General features: G+C 40.9%; 2 protein-coding genes across 11 annotated transcripts in view; one reads left to right on the top strand and one right to left on the bottom strand.

Annotated features, from left to right (window-relative positions):
* Positions 1-1,196: 1,196 nt before the first annotated feature.
* On the bottom strand, positions 1,197-11,339 carry HARBI1 (harbinger transposase derived 1). Of its 2 annotated transcripts, none has more exons than XM_040495302.1 (3): positions 11,252-11,339; positions 9,361-10,191; positions 1,197-2,951 (listed from the first exon to the last, which is right to left on the bottom strand). In XM_040495302.1, exons 2-3 carry the CDS (start codon positions 10,028-10,030, stop codon positions 2,572-2,574), a joined length of 1,050 nt encoding a protein of 349 aa, XP_040351236.1. In that variant the 5' UTR covers positions 10,031-10,191; positions 11,252-11,339; the 3' UTR covers positions 1,197-2,571. The 2 variants fall into 2 exon arrangements, with proteins under 2 accessions (XP_040351236.1, XP_040351235.1); XM_040495301.1 differs by lacking the exon at positions 11,252-11,339 and adding an exon at positions 11,152-11,185.
* Positions 11,340-11,562: 223 nt separating this feature from the next.
* The window catches only part of ATG13 (autophagy related 13), a 58,074-nt gene continuing 53,233 nt past the window's right edge, over positions 11,563-16,403 (top strand). For 3 of the 9 annotated variants that reach the window (XM_040495295.1, XM_040495293.1, XM_040495289.1), the window contains exon 1: positions 11,565-11,903. The gene's annotated coding sequence lies outside the window, so the exon portion shown is untranslated. Of the gene's footprint in view, positions 11,904-12,297; positions 12,414-16,403 lie in introns of all 9 variants that reach the window. The other 6 variants (XM_040495296.1, XM_040495294.1, XM_040495291.1 and 3 more) reach the window with 5 other exon arrangements.

Raw genomic sequence — 16,403 nt, 5'->3', positions numbered from 1 at the left:
TATTTTACCCCTCCTGCTTCTTATATGTCTTTACTATATGACCCCATTAGTCTCAACTTAGATTGACTTGCTAGATATCCTTTACAGTCCAAGGGTCAGGAAAGGAGACCCATCTCTGTTCAGTTCATTTTAAACTAAGAATATGTTTGTGGTCTCTCTTGTGTAGAATTTGAAATTGGCAAACCAGTGATGACCCAATATTGTGGTTTTATCTTAATATATCCTGGGACTTTGCTGTCTTGAAACATCTAAGGGCAAATCTGGAAAACTTCTGGGCTGACCAGATGGCATCATCTACAGGAAGATGAAGCTTACATAAGACAGGCATAATCCTTGACTCTTTCCCAAAACTGTACCAGGAAGATACTAAAAATCCACAGTAAGGACCTCAAGAGAAGACTTCTCAGGCACTTATGAAAAGTCCCTATGGGCAAACCCTTGGCAATCGAAGTACAGACCCTGATCCCAACCCTAGATCATTTTAGGGAAATTGTAACCAAGGACTGAAAAAATCCTGGCCTGTAAAAATTCAGGTTGAAAGGAGATTAAAGAAATAGATTCGAACAGTTACTCTGTGGAATTATTAGGAAATAAAATGCTCCCAGGGAAAAACACTGCTAGCCAATATTCAGTCACTTCAGCACTTAGAAATTATCTTTGGTGTGCAAGTAATAGACTTAAAATTACTTTTGAAATCTCTCCAAGACTGTCCCTCCCACTCAGGCTTCATGTTACCATCTAGTGAGTTAAGTTGTGAAAAGCCCCAAGTTTCCTTTAATGTAGTTTTTCGGGCTAAAATGCCAGACACTTTCTAAGTTCACATTCCACTTTGGCACTTATGATATGTGGATGTCAAGTAACCCTTTCCTTATGCAATATGCACAACAGAACCAAAACTCTGTAGGGAAAAATACCCATCTCAGGACGCTTGGAAAGACCACAAGAATTAAAATATTGCCTCATGAAGGGGACAAAGCAAGCCTGGTCACAGGTTAGCTTTTACAAAGGAAGAATATGTAACAGGACACCTCTACAGAAAGAGTAGAACTAACATTCTCAGGCACCTCTTTGCGGTCCATTGTCATCTCAATGACATCATTGTACACATCAAGCTCAACCTCCTGCCACATGGACCCACTCTTTATAGAGTAGAATGATGATGGGAAATAGCATTTGGAGTAGAAATAAACAGCAGATAATAATCCATAATTGTTTTTAATCTTGGGGATGAGTCACCCTCAGTTTATTTCCAAATTTCTTCTGTCATCAGCTGTTCATTTCTTTACTTTGAAAATCACCAGATTAACACTGCCAAAGGCAGGTAGGAAATGATCCAAGAGGACAATTCTGAGGTATCACATGGTGAGTTGATGAGAAACCAGGAACAAGACAATCCTCAGGAAAGTCTCTTTTTTGTCCCAGCAGAGGCACCAATGTGTGAACCTAATTCACACTTTCTTTATTCCAATTAGGTTGTTTTTATATCAGTGTAATTTTAGAATAAGACTTGGTGGGGATTATTCATTTCCTGGGAAATTCTGTCCATGATTTTGCAAGATATCCAAATAGGTCTAACGCCAAAATTCATTTCACACCAAGAAACTATGTTCTTTTTACTTCACTTTCTTACTACTTTCATGTATCTTTTTATTCTCAAAGTCTTCTTTCTGTATAATGAATTTCAGAGCAGAATGGCCAAACGGATATTCTAACATCATGAACATAAGAAATGTGATCTATTTAGATGTGAGCTGTCAAAACCTGGGTGAATCTCCTCTGTCCATCTATCTACCAGGGTCTTTAGATCTGTAAAGTGTAAACTTGCTATTTTATCTATATTTTACTTGTCTTCTTTGAGCTGATTGGGTTCTTAAACCCATTTATCCTCTAACTCCTCCTCTGGGTTGGAAAGAGGAGATTGGAATCCAGATGTTCTCCCTAGAAACCAACTGCAAGTCACAGTCCAACTACTACAGAAAGATGGAGGTCTCAGACTGTCCCCAGCATCCTCCTAAAAACACAAGGCTGCAAACTCAGATTAGCAGCCACTCACTTATGTCCGAAAACCATTCCCGAACTCACATTGACTCTTTACACTTGTCTCAGATGATGTCTATATAGGCAGCAAAGTAGAAAGTTCCACCTAATAATCCCACCTAATAATTCAGGACAAACACATATAGTTTTCATTTGAAATCTCCACATAATTTAAGAAACAGACAAAAAATATCTGGCTGAGCGCCGTTTTCCCCTTTGCTTTGATTTTGTGGGCACAATCATAAATGTCTACTACTAGTGACTTTTCAAATGAGTGGGGCTCAACCTGGAGTTCACTGGATAGCAGGGAACTATTTATTGTCTTGTTTTTGGTTTAGCTAATATATTTGCAAACGTTATCAAGATATCCTGGCATAGCCACAACCCTTCTAAAACACACAGATTAAATGTCGATTTGTGACAAGTGTCCACATACTCATTCATGCTAGATGACGGGACTCTGTATGGGGCGGTGAGGGAGAAAGTTTGTCCCAACTCCTCCTGGAAAAGTTTCCCTCGCCCCCAGATTTCACATTAGCTAAAATGAGTGAGCATCAGCTCCTGACGTATTCGGTCAGCCTCTAGGTCCAGGGACTCCATGTGCTCATACTCTTCCTCAGGGGGCTGTTCCATGGGTCCTGTCATTGGAGAGGACCAAACATCCATCCCATGCTCCAGGGAGATGTTGTGGAGGACACAACAAGCCAAGATAATGTGGCTGGACTTTTCTGGTGAGTACTGCAGTGCCCCTTTGGATCCATCCAGGCAGCGGAATCGGGAACAGAGGGTTCGGAAGGTCTTCTCAATCACACTGTGAGTAGCAGAATGGGCCATATTATAGCGATATTCCGCTGGAGTTTCAGGAATGTGAAGGGGGGTCATGAGCCAAGTACGGAGAAAGAAGGAATTATCACCTGTGGGGAAGGTCCAAAGAAATAGTAAGTCATTCTAACTGGAATACAAACAGAAAGGAAAATCTAGGAACAAATATAGAGAATGGATGCAACAGACTCTGGAGCCACCATGCCCCAGAAAAACCAAGAGGGAAATGTTGTGGTAAAAAGAAGGCATGCTAGGATCACGAGCAGTAAGACATGGGTCTTGGCTGGAAATATGCTTGGTTTAAACCAACACAGAAAAAGGCTGACAGCTTTAAAAACAAACAACCAACCAAACAGCCAAGTCTGAAAAAAATGTGGGAAGAAGGTGAAGGCACTGAAGGAAATAAAATCCCTGGCTTTCTAAACTCAGAGATCTTGTTCTTTAATAAAAGGTTAGGGGGCACCTGGGTGGCTCAGTTGGTTGAAGGTCCGACTTCAGCTCAGGTCATGATCTCGCGGTTCGTGAGTTTGAGCCCCGCGTCAGGCTCTGTGCTGACAGCTCAGAGAACCTGGAGCCTGCTTCAGATTCTGTGTCTCCCTCTCTCTCTGCCCCTCCCCTGCTCATTCTCTGTCTCTGTCTCTCTTGAAAACAAACATTAAAAAATAATTTTGAAAAAGGTTAGTAAAAACTATCATACAGCAAGCAAACCTTCAAAATCTCCAAAGGAAAAAGTACAAGAGAGAAAGAGAGAGTTCTTCCAGGAAAGCTCCAAACACTTGTGAGAAAAATTTCTAACCTTACCATTACAGTGTCAGGTCTGAAAGCACTACCTACGGATTTCAGAGTGCATATCTCATGGACAATAATCATTCATCCTCCCAGTGCTAAGAACAATAAGATCAAAGTCCCAGAACCTGTGGCAGAGATCAGACCTCAGGTGTTCCTAGATATTACATTTGCTAGAACCGTGCTTTGTAACAGAAACTGGTAGAATTTCACATAAATACAATGATACAAATAGTAACAGCGATAAGGAAATCAGATCATAAGTCAGTTAAAATAATATATGCAAGGCATTTTCCTAAGGTGACTTGCTTATCAAATGATCTCAGGCAATGCTAAGAACAAAATACAATACAAGGCTGGTATGCAATGTCCTGTTACAGCAGTACAATGTTTCTATAATGCTTAATTGTCCTGACTCACTACAGCCGGCCTGGGGGATGAAATGTCTCACACAGAGGTACAACCCCTTAGAAATCTGAGACAACTTGAGAGTACCAACTTGCACAATAGCTGTGTTCCTGACCCACTATTAGTTTTGGTATGTAGTCATGGACGGTTCAGAGAGTCGGGGCACTGTCCCAAAACATACACAATTCCTTTCTCTCAGAAGCTTACCTTTTAAAGAACTGGATTAACTTTATTTAAAAAAAATTTTTTAGGGGCACCTGGGTGGCTCAGCCAGTTAAGCATCTGACTCTTGATTTCAGCTCATGGTTCATGAGAGAAAGGAGTTGTGTATGTATGTATGCCCTGACTCTCTGAACAGTCCGTAACTACATACCAAAACTGATAGTGGGTCAGGAACACAGCTATTGTGCAAGTTGGTACTTGTCTGCATTTGTTTATATTGTATCTGCACTCTCAGTGTGGATTGGGATTCTCTTTCTCTCCCTCTCTCTCTGCCCCTCTCCTGCTTGCGCTCTCTCTCAAAATAAATAAACTTTTAAAAATTTATTTATTATTTTTTAAAATATTTTATTTTATTTTTTAATGTTTATTTACTTTTGAGAGAGAGAGAGACAGAGCGAGAGCAGGGGAGGGGCAGAGAGAGAGGGAGACACAGAATCTGAAGCAGGCTCCAGGCTCTGAGCTGTCAGTACAGAGCCTGAAACGGGGCTCAAACCCACCAACCATGAGATCATGACCTGAGCTGAAGTCGGACACTCAACCAACTGAGGCACCCAGGCACCCCTAAAGATTTTATTTTTAAGTAATCTCTACATCTAATATGAGGCTCGAACCCACAACCCCAAGATCAAGAGTTGCACACTCTACCAACTGAGCCAGACAGGTGCCCCACCCCACCAAATTTTTTTTTAAATGTTTTTACTTACACATAATTGACATACAACATTGTATTATTTTTAGGTGTACCGGATTAGCTTTAAATATTTAAGAAGCCTCATAACATTTTCAAATTTTACATTTAGTTGACTTCCCCCTTAAGTACAAACTATCTTAGTTGAGCTCCACCTACTAAATACTGAATTTAAGAAACTGATGCTGAAAATAATAATGAAAATAGTATCAGTGACTCATTGAATACCTACTATGTAGCAGGCACCGTGCTGGGCACTTCAAAAGTATTATTCCTTATTATCCAATCCCAACTCTGCCAGGTAAGATATTACTGAACTCATTTTATAAATGAGAAGATCAAAATATATGTCAGCCATCCTCTGATATGCCAGGCAAAGGAAAGAGAAGGAGCTAGTCACTAAACACTAATGTCAGACTCAGAGTCAGGAAAACAATGGTGTAATGCTGTAAAAGAGAGTAAGATAAACATTAAGATGAATGCCAAAGCACAGAGATACTAAATGGTATTTGTTATACGTTTCTCTAAATAGTGTGAGCGTTAGATGTGGAGACATAAAAGACAAGCTACTTAATGCAGACCTTTCATAAAATGCTCCATCGTTATTAACTGGTTATAATCCAAGCACCACTGAAAACCAGACACTCAGGAGGGGATTAGGATCAGAATTGTTAAACAGATTACAATTGCTTACATGATCAGTCATCCACAAGACATTCTGGCAGATCTTACCCAAAGCTGCTTAACAATACTAGGCCAAGAGCTGAAGAAATAAGAACTCAGGCTGAATCGTTTGCAGTACATTTAGAGAAGAGGAATTAGGTAATGCAGTTCTGAAGGGAGACATGGGAAGGACATGAAGGGATGACACCCATGGTGAAAATATGCTAAACACACACACACACACACACACACACACACACACACACACACACAGGATCTCCCATACACCCCTTTGATGAAAACACTATTCTGAATTTTGTCATTTCCCCCCATTTGTTTATACTGTATCTAAGCAATATAATATTGCTCTTGGTTTTAAATTTTTATAAAAATGATTTCATACTAAAAAAAAAACATAAAACAAATTAAAAACAACAACAAAAGGAATCTGGTTAATTCTACATTTGGCAAACAGAACTATTCCACAAATCTGATGGCATTAAGATACAGTCAACCTTTTATATATATATATATATATATATATATACACACATTTATTTTGAGAGAGAGAGAGCATGAGCAGGGGAGGGGCGAAAAGAGAGAAGAGAGAGGATCCCAAGCAGGCTCCATGCTATCAGTGCAGAACCCGACATGAGGCTTGAATTCATGAACCATGAGATCATGATCTGAGCCAAAACCATGAGTTAGATGCTTAACTGACTGAACCACCCAGGTGCCCCTACAATCAGCCATCTTCTCTTTTTTAACATCTTGCCATTCTTCTAATCCTGCCAATCTTCCCCTAAATTATTACCCCATATTATCCCCACAACTTTTAGATACCAGTGTTTTCTAAATTTATCTATTTGTATGAATCATTTGAGGGATCTATTAAAAAGGAGATCTAGAGGCTTTCTTTGAAGATTCTCACTCCCAAAGTTTGATGTGGCCCCATGATGTGTATTTTTAATAAATTCTCCGGATAACTCTTGATTTGGAAAATTTGTGAAATACTGTACTAGTTCAGGGCTCTTCAAACTAGTTTTCTTGTTAGAGTTCATGGAGGCTTTGCAAGGGGTATGTGCTAGAACTGCTAGTATTAAGGGAATCAATTTCCACATGGGTATATTTTTCTCATCCCTAGTGCTTACCTAGCATGTAGCCGGTACCAAAACCGGCTTAATAAACATTTTTTCAATGTTGTTGCCATATCCATCTCTCCCACTTTCACTCTTCCTGTAAAGAAGGGAATCAGAAAAGTATATAAAAGTTTGTCAGAGTTGGGATGCCTGGATGGTTCATTCATGACGGCATGTGACTGTTGATCTCCCGGTCATGAGATCAAACCCTGTGGGCGTAGAGCCTACTTAAAAAAAAAAAAAAAAGGCAGTTTTTCCTTATTTCCAACTATGTCCTGTAAACACCTCAAAAAACTAAAGCCATATTTCCAACTGAATCTGGGGTCCCAAGGTGTGAAGGAAAAGGGAGTAATTCCTACATGACCTTGAGGTCCTTAGCAAAGGGAGTATTTGCTGAATAGAGTTAATTCTTCACGTGACCTAGTTTTAAAAGTTAACCACAAGTGGCTTAGATACTCTGCCTTAATTTCCTCATCCACAAAAATGTTGGTAATATTAGTATTTAACTCCTTAAGAGTTTTTATAAGGATTAAGTGAGATAATCTAATGCAAAGTGCTTACAACATTGCCTGACAAATTCTAAGTGCTCAGTATGTTTTAGCTGGCTTTATAGTAGAGGTACCAAAGTGATTTCATAAGAAATGAGCTTGGAACCAAGAAGTCTCACAGCTGCAGAAGTAACTAGATGAGATACTTGCAAAACAGACTTTCTTTCATGTCTTGGTGTGACTTGTTTGAAAAAAACTTTGAAAGTTCAAAAAAGGCACAAGGTGGGATTAAGATAAAGGTCTGGTAGAGTAAAGAGAAGGTGGTAACTGGGGGCACCTGGGTGGCGCAGTCGGTTAAGCGTCCGACTTCAGCCAGGTCACGATCTCGCGGTCCGGGAGTTCGAGCCCCGCGTCAGGCTCTGGGCTGATGGCTCAGAGCCTGGAGCCTGTTTCCGATTCTGTGTCTCCCTCTCTCTCTGCCCCTCCTCCGTTCATGCTCTGTCTCTCTCTGTCCCAAAAATAAATAAATGTTGAAGAGAAGGTGGTAACTGAAGATGGTGTGTAGAAGCAAGAACTCAAGAAAATCAGAGTTCCAAGACGTTTCATGTGGTACCCCAGCAGCTCTAAACCAATCAGCGTGACAGCAGTCTCTTCCCACTTGGAACATGGGAGAAATAAAAGGATATCAAAGAGAAATAATTCCTGAGTGCCTATTTCATGTTGAACACTGTTATAAGTACATGCAGTGCAGATATGATCAGTGGTTTTGAAAGAGAGGTCTTCCAATCATTCAGGTTTCTTTTTGTCTCTTACGTAGTATGTTGTATAGAAGATAACCTTTGTCCTATTGCTTATATAAGAGTAGTGCTTTAAAACAAACAAAGAGAACTAAGCTGCCAAGCTCAAGGGTATTATCGCTATTACCCAACCATATTCCTCCCAGCTGTGCAGTCACCTCAGTGTGCACTGCTCAGTTTTGAATGGGTTCGTGTCCTACTTACACCGTTAAGTCAGGCTTCCCAATAGCATTTGGGCAGATCTGTGAAGTCAGTTCCCATAAGAACTGTGTAAGTGCACTGTTATCATTTTCATAGAGACACTACAGTGTCTTATAATACACAAATATCTTTTATTTGTACAATACTTTATAGTGAACTCTTGTATATATCACTTGATCTTAACAAGAGGTATTACTACTGTTGGCATTATTTTTAACATTTTACACATGATAAGAATTCAGGCTCAGTTGTATGGGTGTACTGTATTTAACCAGATCTGTACTGATTAAATATTTTGGCTGTATTTAAGGGGAATGTTTTTGTAGGGTTGTTGTTGCTTTTTTTTCCAACTATAAAACACTGCTGCAATGTTATTTTACTTCACATCACCGCTACTCATATTTATTTATTGAATACACTTTCTTTGTGCTTATTTTATTTTTGAGAGCGAGAGAGAGAAAGAGACAGAATGAACAGGGGAGGGGCAGAGGGAGAGGAGAACAGAGAATCTAAAGCAGACTCTGCACTGACAGCAGAGAGCTGGATGCCGGGCTTGAACTCACGAACTTTGAGATCATGACTTGACCTAAAGTCAACTGCTTAACTGACTGACATACCCAGACATCCCAACTACTGTTCTTATCTATGAAGAAATGCCTCAAGATAAATCCTTAGAAGTGAAGATCTGGGTCAAATGCTATGTTTTAAAATGACGTTTCATGAACGTCTTTTTAAGTGTTGATTAAAAAAAAAAATTAAGGCTCAGAGAGTTCTCACCTGAGGTCTTTTGTTTTTTTTTTCAAGAGAGAGTCCAAGCCCGGGAGAGGAGCAGAGGAAGAAAGAGAGAGAATAAGAGAGAGAATCCCAAGCAGACTCCATGCTCAGCATGGAGTCCAACACTGGGTTTGACACCACGATCCTGGGATCATGACTCAAGCCAAAATCAAGAGTCAGATACTAAACTGATTGAGCCACCCAGGTGCCCCTGACGTCTCATTAAAAAAAGGACAGGACCGAGACTCAGGTCTATAGACTCTCAAATTTCATTCTGCTCTGCTACATAATTTTTCTATAGCTACAAAATGAAGCATTCACACCTGCAGACTTACCAAGCAGCCAGCTATCTTTGTGCATTCCGGCTTCAAACTGACTACTGAGGGAGGATTGCTGCAGCACAGCATAGTCCTGTAGGCTACCTGGCCAGTTGGTCTCCACAGTCATTAATGCCCCTCTGATGTCACACACCATCAGGCAGTTTAAAGAATGCAGACCTTTGCGGTTCACATAGGAGAGATCTTCAGCATTTGGTGCCTTGATTGCCACATGGATACAGTCCACCACCCCTATCACCCCTGGCATCCCTGCCAACCCGTAGAATTCATCCTTCACAGCCTGCATGGAGGCTTCATCAGCTGGAAAGCGAATGAACTGTGTGGCTCTTTCCACAAGTGCTTCAGTGACATTGGCAACACATCGACTCATAGATGCCTGACTGATTCCAATAGCGTCTCCCATCCGAGTCTGGAAGGAACCTGAAGTATAGAAGCCCAGTGCTGCAAGGATTTGTGTCTCTGGGCTAATAGCCCTGGATCTCTGAGTAGGTCTAGAAAGACTCGCCCCTAAGAGTTCCACCAAGTAATAAATGAACTGTCGAGGAAACCCATACATGGACATCAAATATTCATCGGTCACATCATCCAGCTTAAAGCGGTCCAATGTCCGGTGACCTCGGCCATACAACAAGAGATCACAGTCAAGCACTGTTATTGGTATAGCCATGGTACATGCAAATGTGATCTCTCCTTCCCTCTGCTACTTTTCCTGAATTCCTCCCAGTGAAGATGTTGGTGCAAGAAGCTATTTAAAGAAGTGTCAGCATTCAGCAGCTAAATGGTTCAGCATCCATCAGTTAAATGGTTCTGGCATTTGTAATCTTCTCTCTGTAAAGGTTAGAAGAAAAAAGCATTAGAAACCGACCAAAGGCATCAAAGTGATTCAAAGGCTACAACAGTTCCTTTTCTCAGATTTCCATTCTGTCCAAGCAAAAGGTGCTACACCTGTAACTGGGTTTTTCTCCACTAGCTCATGGCTGCCCAATAGGCTCACTTTGGTTTGAAAGATAATAGGAGTTGTTTCCTATGTAGCAGAGCAGCTCCCTCACTGCTATCTATTGAAAGTCAGCCCTCAATACAAGGGTTTGTAAGAAAGATAAAAAAGAAAGAAAAAAGAAAAATATAGATAGATCATGGAAGTTGATTTTGGTGGCTCACTTAATGCCTGGCATTTAAACTGGTTAAAGCAAAAGCTTAATGTTGTGGGGCACCTGGCTGGCTTAGTCTGTACAGCCTACAATGCTTGATCTTCTGGTTTTAAGTTCCAGCTCCAGGTAGAGTGTAGAAATTACTTAAAAATAAGATCTTAAAAAAAAAAATTAATGGAGGCGACAGCATAAGTTATCCTTAAGGTAAAAGAGGTCTGCTCCTAACTACACAGGTCACGAACTAGCTGATATAAGTCATAACTATTCAGGGCAGGAATTGGTTCCAGCGGGTTTCATTATCCAAGCCCTCTGGTTCCACCTGTTAAGTACAAGATGGACGTGAGGGGTGCTCAAACCAGTCTAACAAGAGAGGAGGGGCAAAAAACTACCCACAGCCCAGCCTGGTGGACGCAGGTCATATGCTTTAACAACAGGCTTTCCCTTCTCCCCACTAAATCCAAATCTTGAGGCTGAGGACCAGAAAGTAAGGAAGACCACACAGATTGGAAGGTAGGCTCAAAAAGAAGATCCTGGAATAGCTAGAGCTGGGAGGCGACACTGCCGCTTTTAAAAGGCACCTCAGAAACTTAGAAGTCTGATTACGTTGGCCACTCAAAGTCAGCCAAGGCCCATCACCCACCTCTCCGCGGCTGCCAGGTTACCAGCATTCCCCACCCACCCAGCCCCGTCCTGCCCTCCTCCGGAACCGGCGGTCTGGAACTAGCCGCCACGGCGCTCACCATAGGCACCGCCCCCCTTGCGTCAGCGTCCTCCCTACGCCACATCTCAACTGCCGTTGCCACCACTACGTGCGGAAAGGCGGCGCACATTCCACACCCGGCCCAAAAGTTCTCGTCCTTTCAAGGAACCCCCTCTTTACGCCTTATTTCCTTCAGAGACACGTGGAAAAATTGGTGAGAAAGATTTATATGAAAATATAATCAACTTTTTTTGGAATTCGAAGGAAAGAGATGAAATAGGGCGTCCATACCGTAGCGAAAGTGCGGATGGGGTTAGGCAGCTGTATTTCACCCATAGCCCTCTTGCTCCCCCCGCCTTCATCCGTGCGGATGAAAACAAACACTAACGATGGCGGCGCCGGGAGGGGACCGGCTGCTGGGCTTAAGGCAGGAGTGATCGCTTGAGCTGTGAGGGCACTCTTGAAGAACGCCGGTCAATGTGAATGCGACAACTCGCGCAATTCTGGGAGTGAAACACCCGGGGTCCACGAGTCACGAGCCTCCTGAGGCGTGTGGTATCTTATCTGCGACCCCTGCTGTCACTGCAGCTCCGGAGCGCCGAGCCCTCAGCCAGGAGGCGCAACTGGCCGGCCCCAGGCCCCGGCCTCCGTAATGAGAGCCTCGAGCCATTCTCTGTGTCGCAGCTTTGCAGGTACTAACTTTAGTGGGAATACCCCCAGATCACTCAGCGCCCCCGGGTGGGAGGCTATGGATCTGCGGCCTTTCCGGTACCTCCTTGTGAAGAAGCAGCTGGGTAGCCGCAGTACAGTCACCAGAGCTTTATTTGGGAAGTAGAGTTGGTGTAGGCCCTGTTGGCTCTTGATGGCCCCTAGTTTTAACAGAAATCCCCAAAGCTTTCGTCTCTACTTTTTCCGCTCTTTGGGTTGTGTTGTAAGGCTTTTTGAGGTAATTGTGGAACCGTAACTCCGGGGTTGGTACCAGTTCGAAGGAGGCAGGTTTCCATTCAATCAAGATTTGTTGAAAGAAAAAAGGGAAAAAAAAAAAAAAAGGATTTGCTGAGTGCCAAATATGTACTCCGCGTGTAGGTGAGGGTGACTGTTGACTAGTGAAAAAAGGGACCTAAAGTTCACGACTATCTTCTTACTGTCGTTGGAACGACCTGTGGAAACCTGCGAACCATTCTCATTTAATAAATCTCTGGGTAAGTGGCTAAGCACCTTTTTTGGGTTCATCACTAACTTGTCTACGTTTTCACTTTCCAAGTCAGTTTCCAGTTTGCCTTGTCAATTGAGCGTAGTATTTCACTTTTAGTATCTTCCCCTTAGAGAGAGAAAGCTGGGTCATTATACCTAGTTTAAAACTAATCTCCTAAGATAGAATTTATTGAACAGTTTCAGTGGGAAATGTGCAATAATAGGAAAGAACAGACCCTTCCTTTACACTAAATTAATCTGGATTTTTGTGTGTTTCATGAATGTTAGTCCTTTTTATGTGTGGATATTGCAGCTTCAACTAAATTACAATTTTTTTTTGTTTTCAACTCCATTTTTCAGCTAAGCAGATGCCTTATGAATGGTTGTGTAATGGAATCCTGAATTAATATTTTTTAATTTTCATTTTTTTAAGGTTTTTTTTGTTTTTGTTTTTGTTTTTGTTTTTTTTTTTTTTAGAGAGAGCACAAGCGGGGAAGAGGGGGAGAGAGAGAGAAAGAGAGAGAATCTTAAGTAGGCTCTATGCTGAGCATGGAGCCAGAGTCAGGACTTCATCCCAGGACCCTGGGATGATGACCTGAGCCGAAATTGAGTCTAATGCTCAACTGACTGAGCCCCCCAGGGGCCCCCTGAGTTAATATTTTTAGGGGCCCCTGGGTGGCTCAGTCGGTTGAGCATCTGTCTTTGGCTCAGGTCATGGTCTCACAGTTTGTGGGTTCAAGCCCCGCATTGGGCTCTGTGCTGACAGCTCAGAGCCTGGAGCCTGCTTCAGATTCTGTGTCTCCGTTTCTCTCTGCCCACCCCTGCTCATGCTCTGCCTGTCTCGCTCTCTCAAAAATAAATAAATATTAAATTTTTTTTTAATGCATAGTGGATGATGAGTAAGTGTTGAAGCAAGTGTCAAATATACTAGTCTGTATAATAAGATGAATGTAGTTAATTCATGCACTCTTTTCAAATTGTATCCCTTTGGATATAAAGTTAAGGGTATGGCAACTTTTGAGATTCACATTACCTAAAAATTGGCAAACCACTGGGTTTTGAACTATTGTACTTAAATTTAACAATTCTTTTTGCGTATTTGTATTTTTTTCCTCAAGAGTGGTTATTAAAATTGAAGCAAAAACTTCAGATCTTCAGCTAGTCAACAGTCTATTATGGTGTTTTACTTAAGGACTAAGAATCAGCTGGACACAGTGGAGCTATGCATTATATGCATAATGGAATTATACTGTATGGAGGTGGAGGCAAGAAATGTTTTGTTCTGTTTTTTCCATTGTCTTTCCTGCTCCCATCCACTCTGCATTAGCTTATTAGCTTATGACCTCCATGACTCAGAGTAGGGTGCCAAGAGTCTAAATGCAAAAAGAAGACATTAACTTTTGAGCTTTCAGAGTCCCAAGTCCTACTGTATGAGTAGATAAAGATAATTTTGACTACTCAAAAAAAGTACCCACTGTAGAATTTATTGCACCCACTTGATAAAGTACATCCCCAATACTCTGCATTTATATTTTGCTCAAGTGGGAGTGAAAGGTATTTGTTTTGGAATATTTGTCTGGAGAGAAGTTAACCTTGGCAATACCTGAAAACCCCTGAAACTTCACTTTTAAATATTTCTTTTCTTTTTCTTTTAAAACTTTTTAAATGTTTTTTGAGAGAGAGAGATACAGAGCACAAGCAGGGGAGGGGCAGAGAGAGAGGGAGACACAGAATCTGAAGCAGACTCCAGGTTCTGAGCCATCAGCACAGAGCCGGACGCGGGGCTCAAACCCACGAACCAGGAGATCATGACCTGAGCTGAAGTCGGACACATAACCAACTGAGCCACCCAGGCGCCCCAAATATTTCTTTTCTTTTTAAAACTTTATTATAGAAGAGATGAATAATTGCATTCATAACACTGGTTGGAGAGCTGCTTAGATTAGAGGATGAAGAGTACACCTAAAAAATTCCTCATTGTTATGACCTTTTATTATTTAACGTAGTTTTTTGTTTTTATTTTTTAATGCAGTAAATGTGTAGAGACTCACTAAGAAATGCAACCTGTTCAGCTAATGAATGAGCTCATATTCCTTAAGACTTTTTTGGCTTGTATGCTGACTTGAGAGTCTTCAAATATGTATACATTACTAAAAATTCTTTTTTTTTTCTTCTAAAAATTCTTGAACAAAGGTTATCTGGGTTTTATGTGTGGATTACTTGGAAGTAATTCAACACCAATTTGGGGTGTTGAACTGAGTAAGACACCATTTTTTCAAGCATGGGTTCAATAGAGGAAAGGGTGTAGGAGTTGCTCATCTTTGCTTCCTCTTAGTCAAATTGTGGACACCAGTAAAAACTGCAGGTTGTCCCTGATAGGATAAGGGCAGTGCAGCCAGGAAGAAATGCAAAGGAGGCTATCTAGTCCTCTCTGCGCAAGGAGCATCAACAAACTTTTCTTTGAGTTTGGGTTTTAAATTTAAAAGAATTTTAAATCCTTACAGAAATGTAAAATTGGTTTTAAATCTTTAAAATAGATTTTAAATCATTAAACAGGTTTAAAATTAATTTTAAAGAATCAGTTGTTTTCAACTGTAGAGTAAACTGTGGGCCAGTTTATTTAAAAAAAATCTTCTAGGGGCGCCTGGGTGGCGCCGTCGGTTAAGCGTCCGACTTCAGCCAGGTCACGATCTCGCGGTCCGTGAGTTCGAGCCCCGTGTCGGGCTCTGGGCTGATGGCTCAGAGCCTGGAGCCTGTTTCCGATTCTGTGTCTCCCTCTCTCTCTGCCCCTCCCCCGTTCATGCTCTGTCTCTCTCTGTCCCAAAAATAAACGTTAAAAAAGTCTTCTAAATGCCAGTGTAGGTGTTACAGGATATTTGTTTGGCCCTAGTGGTGTCACCTATATGTCCTTGGTTACAAGAGAAGGGGACCAATACTTAGAAAAATAGTTCCGTTAACAACGCACAGTTGACTATCAGTCAGTAGTAGCTTCTTAGTAAAATAAAGGTAAATAAAGAATTTATACAAGTGTTAATATTGTTACTTTGGAAAATGGCTGTTTTCACTTTTGACTTTCGATTCATACAAATGTGAAAAATACAGAGTTAAAAATCATTTTATGTTCTCTCTAATATTGAGGTTTGTTTGTTCCCTGCCCCCTCCAATTTCTTCTGTATTGCCCAGAACTATTAGGTCATTAGGAGAGAGATTATACGGAGAAATACTTATTGAGATTTAGTTGTCCTATTTTAAATATAAGTTTAAGGGTGTTTTTACTCCTGAATCTATTTCTGTTGGAATTTGCAAGAAACCAGATATTTGGCCTTATTTATTCTGTGGTATAAATAATTAATCAAGCATGGCTTTTATCATTATTCCCACCTTCCTTTTCTTTTGGTTTATTTTACTTTTGGTTTCTTAAATTGAATACTTAAATTTAATCTTTTTAATTATACAGTTACTTAATGCTCTACATTTTCTTCTGAATTCTCCTTTTGCTGTATCTCTTTTTTGTCATCAGATATTTTCCATTTTGTTAATTTCTAGGTAATTGTAACATTGGTTTTTATTTAAGTGTTTATTTGTACATGATTTAATTTATACATGATTAACTTCTTATTGTATATTTCTTTTTTTTAATGTTTATTTATTTTTGAGAGAGAGAGCACAAGCAGGGGAGGGGTAGAGAGAGAGGGAAACATAGAATCTGAAGCAGGCTCCAGGCTCTGAGCTGTCAGCACAGAGCCTGATACAGGGCTTGAACCCACGAACTGAGAGATCATAACCTGAGCTGAACTCAAATGTTTAACCAACTGAGCCACCCAGGCGCCCCATGTATATTTCTAGTTTTATTGGATTATGGGCAAAAACATCTTGGAAAATTTATTTTATCGGTTAAAAGCATGATTAATTTATCATGTTCCTTGAACCTGAGAGAATGTGAATGGTTAAGTTAGATAACAAGAGCTTTATTGAGGGTCTCATATGTAGCAAGTACT

This window comes from Herpailurus yagouaroundi, unplaced genomic scaffold (genome assembly GCF_014898765.1).
Source record: "Herpailurus yagouaroundi ecotype Mexico unplaced genomic scaffold, PumYag 187, whole genome shotgun sequence".
Taxonomy (NCBI): Eukaryota; Metazoa; Chordata; class Mammalia; order Carnivora; family Felidae; genus Herpailurus; species Herpailurus yagouaroundi.
Note: the sequence above shows the minus strand (reverse complement) of the source record. Positions and strands in the feature narration are given on the sequence as shown.